Genomic DNA, 10,153 nt, shown 5'->3' on the forward strand with positions numbered 1-10,153 from the left:
TATACTATTTCAAGTTAATTTAAAAAGTAGATATGTAGAAGCTCCCAGAGACATATCATTTAAAGGATGTCAAAAGAATTTTACGATATATTTTATTCATAATCTAAAAGTTTGAAGCTTGTTAGATACAGTGACATGACAGTGATTAAGCCGGAAGCTATGACAATTGAAAAAGTATAACCATATTTGTATTTTATCTTGGTGGAATTGCATTCACACGGTCCTTAAAAAATAATCTAACGTTGCTCTATCAAGTTGTGAAGCAAAATATATAGCAACATCTTCTTGTGTTTGTCATGTAGTTTGACTAAAAAGATTATTTTAATAATTTTAATTATTTCAATATAAGTTAACCAAGACTTATATTGATAATAAATCGATTATTACCTTAGCAAAAAATCTAATCCATCATGAGAGATCCAAACAAATCGATATAGGATTTTATTTTATAATAAAGATTGTTAAGGACAAAAATGTGAAGCTACTTTATGCAAGAACAGAACAAATCAACGATACTTTTACAAAACCCCTAATAGTTGAAATATTCAAATATGAAACTTGATCAAGGATACTTTTACAAAACCCCTAATAGTTGAAATATTCAAATATGAAACTTGATGTAGAAGAGGAACAAATTTAAGAAGGAAGAATGTTAAGAGTGTTAAACTTATTCGCTTCCATAACAAGTTCATGGTAAGATAATAAACAAGTTAGAATTTGGTACTCAAAAGATGAGAAGAATTTAATTTGGATTTCACCTGGAGATTAAATAGGATACATTATGTTGAGTCTTTATTGGGCTATATAAAACTAGGATTTATTCCCTTTAACTATGTGTGTGAGCCATAAAAATAATTGAATTTTATCAAGTTTTAAAAAAATGTATTTTTGAAAAAAAAACCCTCTTTCATTGTTAGAAGTATCTTATTCTAATCTCCCTTCTTCCCCCTACCATAATAAATCCTTATCTATTTATAGGGAAATATGACATTAGGTATCATATATTTGACCACCTTTACATGGTGACCATATTCAATATAATTATGAGGCACAACTCGCTCGTAATGTTTCAATTCTACTTGTATCATCGTCCCAATTCCACATCCAACAGAGGTAGAATCTCCATGGTACTTCTCCCACTAGCATAACGAGCAACAGTTGATGCATCGATCATGTTTGTTGGCCCATCATCATATTGATTTGGAAGATCCCACTCAAATATACATTACATTAATTATATTTAAAATAAATCATTTTCTTTCGAGAAATTTTTTATATAATAAATCTTTCTTGATATAATGAATATTTCTTTTGAGAAAATTAATTATTTTCTTTTATACGCATCTCACTCTTCTCTGTCTTACACACAGGTATTGGTCCTAAGTACCCACAGGTGCCTTACACTACTGTGGCCAGCTGAGCTTCGTCGTTGCGAGCCAGCTTGGAAGCTCCGAAATCAGACACTATGGCTGAGTACTGCTCATCCAAGAGGATGCTGGAGGACTTTGTACATCTTCATGGATGATGGATGGAGAAGTTGGTGAATGCAAGTAGGCCAGTGCTGCTGCTGTTTCTTCCGCAATATGCTCAGACGAGTTTCCATCGCTATTGGAAATCTTGTGGTTCTTGTCACGTAGATATACACCGGAAGAGAGTGCCATCAGGTATGAACTCATACACCAGCATCGGAACTTCCACTTCCAGGCAGCATCCCAGGATCTTGATGAGGTTCTTGTGGTTGATCTGCGAAAGAATGAGCATCTCTCTGGCAAACTCCTTGGTTCGGCCCTCGTCCATTATCGTAGACCTCTTGATCGCCACTGCCCTGTTGTCTTCCAGCGTTCCTTTGTACCTCCGCGACCGACGACTTGTTTGGCGTCGAACATGTCGGTTGCCTTATCTAGTTCTTCTTGTGTGAAAAGCTTAAACGTAGCAGCACCTCGATCACAAGAATCGATTCGCTGCTGCAGGATCAAGGAACTTTTTCCTCGTGGTATGAGCTTCCTCTTCTCAGGTCCCAGGTAGGTAGGTACATCCAGAAGCTCATTACCGTCACGAGGAAGACAGTGACCGCTCGACGTGGCTGTGCCAAAATGATGCTAGTAGTGTTTGTATTCACAAGAAACTGCACATGTAAATGGGTTAATCATTGCCATTTTAGTGTTCAGAGGGAAGAGGAAGAAGACGATGGCTTGACATGAGAACAACTTACCCCATTATAATTATTTTCTAAAACATGTACCCATATTCCATATATTTTTATCAGAACATACAACACATTTGAAGTATAATAAAGTAGATAACTTTAAAGAAGTTTCCATCCCGTAGAAAAGCAACTTATTTAGGATTTGTATTCTCGATGTGAAAGACCGGTCCCGAAGATTTTACTGACTGACTGACTGACTGACTGACTGACTTTTCCTAAGTTGCCCAACTCACTGCATCGAAAGATTCGAAATTGTCAACTCGCAAACGTTCGTTAATTACCATATTTCAGATGAATTGGCCTTCGTCTGTCGTTACAAGATGTGATAGTTTCGAGTGCTTGAACTATTTATTGCTGTTCTTAGAAGATGTGATTGCGTGTCTGTCTTTTTGGGGTTTTGAGTTGCAAATATTTGGTGTGTGAGAGTTGCAAACACTGCTGAATTCATGTATTGTTGTTCTAAGTGACCATTCAACGCGTGAAACAATTAATGTCGACGTAAAATGTTTCTGATCCATAGCATTGTCGTTCGCGGAACTCCAAGAAATTTTCTCTCATGTGACTTTTCCTATTATGATGTTTGATATATTTTATATTTTATATTTTAAATGTGCAATGATGTTTGATATATATATTTTTTTTAAAAAAAAATCATAGTATTAACATTTCAGTATTTATGGGATGTTAATGATTTTTTTTAAATTTTCTAAGATACCCTATGAAATTCTTTAGAATCATAAGATTATCACTATATAATTGACATCCTAATCCTTATTTTTTTAAAAAAATTCCATATATTTATTAATTTAAATATATATATATATATATATTAAAATAAAATATTAAAAAATATTATAATGATAAATTTGTCTCATAATATTTAATTTGAAGTTTTCAAATATACTTAATTTTACCCAAAGAACACTTATGTCAATATAGTTTTTATCGATTACTTACCAAACACATTCCACAACTATACATTCATTATCGTTTTCTCTATTATACATTAAAAGGAAAAAAAGTAAATATGTTATCAAACACACCCTTTGTCATATTATAAAGAGATATGAAATCCAGTGTGGCTTGAGCTCAACCTCTCTTTGTTATATTACAAACAGATAGATAGATAGATAGATAGATAGATAGATAGATAGATTTACCACTATTATTCATCAAACTCAAAAGAGATTATATCTAATGTGGATGGGTCTAATGTGACGACATTTACGATTATGATTGCTCCCCAACCAAGCATTATGACCTTACAAAACTAAATATTTTATACCATCTTAGAATGTTCATGCGATGCTAACTTAGATCTAATCTGTAAAATAATATTCTCTATTCAACCTCCATAGGATTTGTGTGATTTAGGGAGGGTGCCCATGGAAACACACATTTAAAATATGCAACGAGGACTTAATACATATTTTATATGTAATTTGGTGTTTAGTAAGTTTTCTTTTCTTTTTTTATTTTTCAATTGGATATGCCCTAAATGGTGCATTACAAATGCTTAAATCCCCATTAGCATTTTATTATTTGTGGGATGTTACTATAATTTTTAAAATTTTTAAAATATTCTATAATATTATCTAAAATTATAGAATTGTTCATATGATTTAGTGAGAAATTAACACCATTTATGTCTTCTATAAGGTTGAATTTTTTTTTTTGATATTATTTTTGAGAAATTAACACCATTTGTTTAATTATTAATTCAAATAAAAAATATGTAGTCACTTTTGAATCAATATTTAAAATATTAGAAGAAATAAATTTGTCACGTAATATTCAATGAACTTTTGAAATATAATTTTATGAGACAATACTTAATATTTAAAATGTAGTTTTTATCTATTGCATACCAAATACTCAATTAGTGTGAAATTTTTTTTTCTTATTTTCTTTATATAATATACTCTTTAAGATATTATTTTTAAGATAGATAATTTACTGAAAGATATTTTTTTTTTCAAAATTTAATTTTATCTTTAATCTTAGAAATAATATATATATTTTTATTCTTTCAATCGATTCGGATCAATAACCGTTCATAATTTCCTAAGCCTTTCTCCTCAGTCTCTTCCCTATTATCCTCCTCCAATTCCTTCCTCTCCTATTGATCCTCCTCTCTTCTTCTTCTTCTTCTTCTTCTTCTTCTTCTTCTTCTTCTTCTTCATCTATTTCCTCCTTTGCCACCTTCCCATTGTTCTCTTCCTCCTTAGATTAATTAAAATTTAGTTAATTTTTTTAATAAAAAGTTGAAGTGAAAAAAAATATAGAATTAAATTTTGAACACATACAATAACTAAAATATTATATGAGAATCATATGGACCTAATTGGAGGTTTGCATACTAAATTTTGAAACCTAATTTCTTACCATGTGCTATGTTTAATTTAAAATATGAGATAAATATACATTGCAATAATAAATATTTTTAATTAAAATATGGTTTCAGTTCAAATTTATAACATTACTTAACATCTATACAATATATTTCTTGGTTAATAAATTTTGAAAATAATAGAAAAATATTCAGTTCAATTTGTTTTTTAAATAATATAAATAATTTTTTAGGTACTTATGTTTATTTAAATTTTATTTCCAAGTCATTCTATTAATATATATATATATATATATTTGTCCTTCATTAATAATGTGGAAAAAGGACCACAATTTCAAATGTTTACAGGGGTATATCTGCAATTTACACATGACCTCACCTAACTAGCTATGCAGTACGGGAGCCGAGCCGACGGGGAAAGTGAGCCCTAGGAAAAGCGTTCCGGCCACCCTCCTCCTTCGATATCCTCCGATCCGAGTGCCTCCTCGCAGTCGATTTCCACATTCGCGACGAGAAAGAGTAAGATCACTCCCAGTCGCTTCTCGTTTGCTTAGATTCTGCTTGTCTTTATTGTTCGATGAGCGGAATGAACCATATAGAGCAGAAGGCGAGTACTTACCCTTTCTGCGATTTCTTATGTTTCCATGTCCGGCTTCAAGTTGATAACTCGGTTAGATGATTATGGGCAAAAAGAAAAAGAGGAACTTTTTTTTTCTGTAAAGGTGGAGATGGTGCTTCTGATCGACTAATAGAGTGTTTGCACTGATCTTTTTTTGTCTGCAAGTAATCTGCAACTTTTGTCTTTTTTGTTATGTTAGCCAGTCTTGTAGCATTCTTTATGCATGTATTGAATCTTTTGATGCTCGAAGTCCTTTTTTTATTGCTATTTTTATCGTATTTGGCTGTGTCAAAGTCTACTGCGGGTATATTTTTAGCCTTCGGTTTGTTTATGGCTTTTCCTAATGTTTTATCCACCTTACTCATGCACAATCTTATTTCTAATCTTTTATTTGTATTTGCAAATTTTTATTATTCCGTTAACATAGTCTACTTCTTTTTGTAAGTCAATTAATAATTGTTTAGTTTCTAGCTTAATAGTTTTAGGATCAGTGATGTTTATTGCTTCTACTGCCTTTTTCAGCTCTTTTTATTAGGACTTTGCTTTATTAATTCAACTGCTTCTTTGATCTGATCTCTTATATAGTCTATATTTCCTAGTATAGTTCGTGGACTGCTCTGACTTGGTCTTCCAGTCAATTCTAAGAATTCTGATATTTATCTATTCATTATCTATTCATTTTCTCTTGTTGCTACAACTTTATGAAGCAGTCTACTATTAGTTTTTCTACAAATGAACCTTAACTAAATTGTATTTGGGAATTCTACTGCTTAACTTTTATCCTTTTTTCTAAATTGCATTTGGTTTTTATTTCTTTTTTAACTTCTAGATCGATATAAGCTAAACGTTCAATGGTGAATAATTTTTTTCTGTTTTTTCTCTGATATCATTCCTGAATCCTAAAAAAGGACCCTTTAAAAACCTAGACCCTAAACCCCTCTTGGTATATTTTTCTAAATTCTATATTCTGAAGTTGAGTTCCTTTCCTCTTTTCATTCCCTCTCTTTTTGTATCTTTTTCTTTCCTCCTTTCTCTTCTTCTGCTTGGATCATGGCTAAGATTAGGAGGGTTGGCTAATCCCATTTGATCCTGTTGCTGATTGGCCAATTCTTTCCGATTCTTGACTCTCCAAGAACTAGAATCGTTATCTCAGATATTTGGCTTGTACACAGATCAGCCTGTGCAAATAGAGATTGTCCAAGTTTTTAGAACTCGGAAATAACTGGTGACTTCATATCCTTCTATGTAATGTTTGTTTATTATTTTCATAGAAAAAATGATATAAATATGGCATTTTCATGCATAGAGAGGCATGTACCTGCACTCTTTTTCATCCTGATTTATGTCATCTAATGCTGCAAAACAGAAAGATTTTAGGGCTAAAACGGCCGTTAGCACTTAGCTTAGAAGGTGGGTAGATCAAAGCAAAAGAATTCCTTTTGCATTTGTCACCAAAACATGGCCTCATGAGCTCGGAACGCATAACTAAGCAAATTTAAGCAATTATCAAGCTGTCTTCCCGCATGATTATAGATGATGCTGACCTCTTAGCTTGTATTCAACTTGTATAATTTCGATAAAAGTTTTCCAAGTTAAATAGGAAGTTCTATCTTTGCTGAATATATTATACAATTCATGCACTCTGAAGATGCTTTGTCATTTTATGATTACTGCATGTTTAATTAATGTATGATTTTTACTTGATTTGCTTAGGATCTTATTTCTTTAAACTTCTGTTGGACTGAAATAATTTTATGGCTTACAATTAAGTTTGTATTTGCTATTGCAATCTCTTGGAAGAAATGTATGAATATCACGTGTTTGAAGGTTTGAATGCACAGTTTAGGTATTAGATCTCTGGATGAAAAGAAGATGCTTTTTCTTCTTTTTTTTATTAGATTAACTTCTTGTGATTGCAAAATATGCGAATATGGCTTGAGTTGTATACGTACATGTTTGAGCTTGAATTTGAACTTTTCCTTGTATAGATGTTCATAATTCATTTCCTGTATTTCATGAAAAACTGTTTACCTATTCACCTTTCTACTTGGCCATGTAGATTAAATAGTGATACATGGAAGCAAATATCTGCTTCCCAAAAGAAAAACCCCATGATCTTTATTTGCTACAGAACTGCTATATTTTAATGTGGTTTCACTGGGCTTGATCCTCCATCTCCTCTCTTTTCTCCCCCATTTCTCCGGTCTCTTCGATACCAGATCATCAGTCATTGGCTTATTACAGGAGAAAGTAGTAGCGGAAATAAAACATCGTTGAGGAGCATGCAAACAAATATGCAATTCTAACTTGCATTTTAGAAAAGATCCTGTTTTAAGTCCTGCTGTAAATCCCTTGAAAAATCACACTCTGTTGGTGAAGTTACTTTGGACAATACTGCACCTATAATGAGCAATTCTTGGGAATAAGCAGTTTTGCCATCTTATTTTTATTTAGAAAATTCAGTTTACCTTGGGTTACTTATCTTTTGTGCCAGCTAGGAACATACATGGAGACCATAATGCTGGGCCATTTGGGAAGAGTTCATGAAAGGTGTATAAATTGGATTTTTTTTTTTATTGAACTACACAAGAATATTTGAGCCATCAAATGTCATCCTGCTGATATTTCTAGTTTTACTTGGCTGTATAAGTTCTAAACCATAATTGCTTTATTTGTAAATATTAATACACTATTACACGATTTAGGAAATTATACAGGCTGAGGTTTGTTTGTTGTCTGTCAAAGAAGAACCACAAGAGCTGCTACTTCAGGGAAGGAAGCTATGCTACGAACAGGGCACAAGGAAACAGAAAGTCATGATAACAATAACCAGAAGGTTTATCCTCAACCAATAGATGAGACTGTGAATCATAACAAGGAATCCATGGATGCACTGATATTAAAGATCTTCAACAACATTTCCTCTCTGAAAACTGCATACATTCAACTTCAGAATGCTCATACTCCCTATGATCCGGACAAGATCCAGGCTGCTGATAAACTTGTAATCGAGGAACTAATGAAGCTTTCCGAACTCAAACATTCCTATAGGGATAAAAACCCCAAACTCACATCAGCATCACCTAAAGATTCACGTCTACTTGCTGAAATCCAAGAGCAACAAAACTTACTCAAAACCTATGAAGTCATGGTAAAGAAATTTCAGTCCCAGATTCAAACAAGAGACTCTGAGATTGTTCAAATGCAGAAACAAATCCAGGAGTCCGGCCAGAGAAAGATGAAATTGGAGAAGAAACTTAAGCAGAGGGGTCTGCTTCCCAAGGAATCAGAGGCTTTTGAAGAAGAAAACAGTTTCTTCTCCATCGAGTTGACTCCTAGTCTTTTCTCTTCTGCTGTGGACACAGCATACAAATCCATCCATGACTTCTCAAAACCACTGATTAACATGATGAAAATGGCCAGGTGGGATCTTGATGCAGCAGCCAACGCAATTGAATCTGCAGTTGTCTATGCAAAAAGGGCTCATAAGAAGTATGCATTTGAGTCACACATTTGTCAGAAAATGTTCAGTGGGTTCCAGGAGGAGAACTTCTCCATGGAACCATCCAATCTTACTGCTTCTCATGAGGGTTTCTTCCATCAGTTTCTTGCTATAAGAGCTATGGATCCACTGGATGTATTGAGCCAAAATCCGGACTCGGTTTTTGGGAAGTTCTCACGGAAAAAGTACCTATTAGTCGTGCACCCAAAGATGGAAGCCTCATTCTTCGGTAACCTGGATCAGAGAAACTATGTAATGAGTGGTGGGCACCCAAGGACACCGTTCTACCAGGCTTTTCTAAAGCTGGCTAAATCAGTATGGCTATTACATAGGCTAGCGTATTCATTTTATCCTAAAGTGGAGGTTTTTCAGGTGAAGAAAGGAATCGAGTTCTCGGAGGTCTATATGGAAAGTGTTGTGAGGAACATAATTCTCGAAGAGGGAGATTCAAAGCCTAAAGTTGGGCTTATGGTCATGCCAGGTTTTATGATTGGAGGCAGTGTTATACAATCTCTAGTGTATCTTTCGGGTGTGAGATGTTCTGAACAAGTACTGAGCTTTGAACTTTTTTATTGTTCTAAAGCGAAGTATTGTGCACCTCACCTGTTTATATCTCTTGGGGTTTGATGGATCTAGGTTTTGCTTCAAACTATATGCTCAAGCGTCGAAGAAATTAAGACTCATTCTATGCCTTGTGCTGTTAGGGGACTCTTGGAAACTTTATTGTTTGTATTCATGGAGTAACTTCCATTAGTACTGTCTTTCAAGGTTGCAAGTGTAGATAGAGGAGCTTAATTGAAGTGCCTTTAATATATATATATATATATATATATATATATATATATATATATATATATATATATATATTGGGCCTATGAATATTGTTTAGAAGTCTTGTAACTTTTGTCCATGTTTTGTGTTAAACTCGGAACTCAACTCCATCCATATTCAGACATCAACGCCATCCATATCTCTCGGTTTGATGATGTTGTGTGGGTCATTTGTTGTTACTGTGGGTGCATCCGAGTATTTTTGAACTTTGAAGCTGTGAAGAACTTCATGGAAAACAAGTGGAAGAGAGTTGGGGGAAGAAACTTTCTCTTGAATTTATTTGCAAAATGTAAATAGGAGTGGCGCTTAATGCTTTGTACGTTAACAGTGGCACAAACGGAGATCAAACATCACATCAGGCCAGGTTAAGAGGAGAAGGATGGTGGTTCATGAAAGTCCAGTGTTGTTCTTCGACTACAGTTCTTAGACGCATTTGAAGAACAATTAATTGGATAGCTAAACAGTTGGGTCCACTCTGCAGTATTGTGGGTTGGGTTTAGTGAAGAGGGATAGATAGAAAACTCATCTAAGAATAAATAGTACACGACGACAGAGTCTAGAGATCCGTATGGTATGGTCTGGTCTGATGATATTGGTTCATGATCGGATCGGTAAATACTGATTGGTATTATTGGTAGGGATCGA

General features: G+C 33.7%; 1 protein-coding gene across 7 annotated transcripts; it reads left to right on the forward strand.

Moving 5' to 3' along the window:
• Positions 1-4,938: 4,938 nt before the first annotated feature.
• LOC135585850 (protein GRAVITROPIC IN THE LIGHT 1-like) lies at positions 4,939-9,647 on the forward strand. 7 transcript variants are annotated; one of them, XM_065138152.1, is made up of 3 exons: positions 4,951-5,075; positions 7,670-7,725; positions 7,881-9,647. In XM_065138152.1, exon 3 carries the CDS (start codon positions 7,958-7,960, stop codon positions 9,302-9,304), a length of 1,347 nt encoding a protein of 448 aa, XP_064994224.1. In that variant the 5' UTR covers positions 4,951-5,075; positions 7,670-7,725; positions 7,881-7,957; the 3' UTR covers positions 9,305-9,647. The 7 variants fall into 7 exon arrangements, with proteins under 7 accessions (XP_064994221.1, XP_064994226.1, XP_064994227.1 ...); XM_065138151.1 differs by having other exon boundaries at positions 4,989-5,075; positions 5,216-7,725; XM_065138149.1 differs by lacking the exon at positions 7,670-7,725 and having other exon boundaries at positions 4,939-5,075.
• The last annotated feature ends 506 nt before the right edge of the window (positions 9,648-10,153 follow it).

This window comes from Musa acuminata, chromosome BXJ3-2 (assembly GCF_036884655.1).
Source record: "Musa acuminata AAA Group cultivar baxijiao chromosome BXJ3-2, Cavendish_Baxijiao_AAA, whole genome shotgun sequence".
Taxonomy (NCBI): domain Eukaryota; kingdom Viridiplantae; phylum Streptophyta; class Magnoliopsida; order Zingiberales; family Musaceae; genus Musa; species Musa acuminata.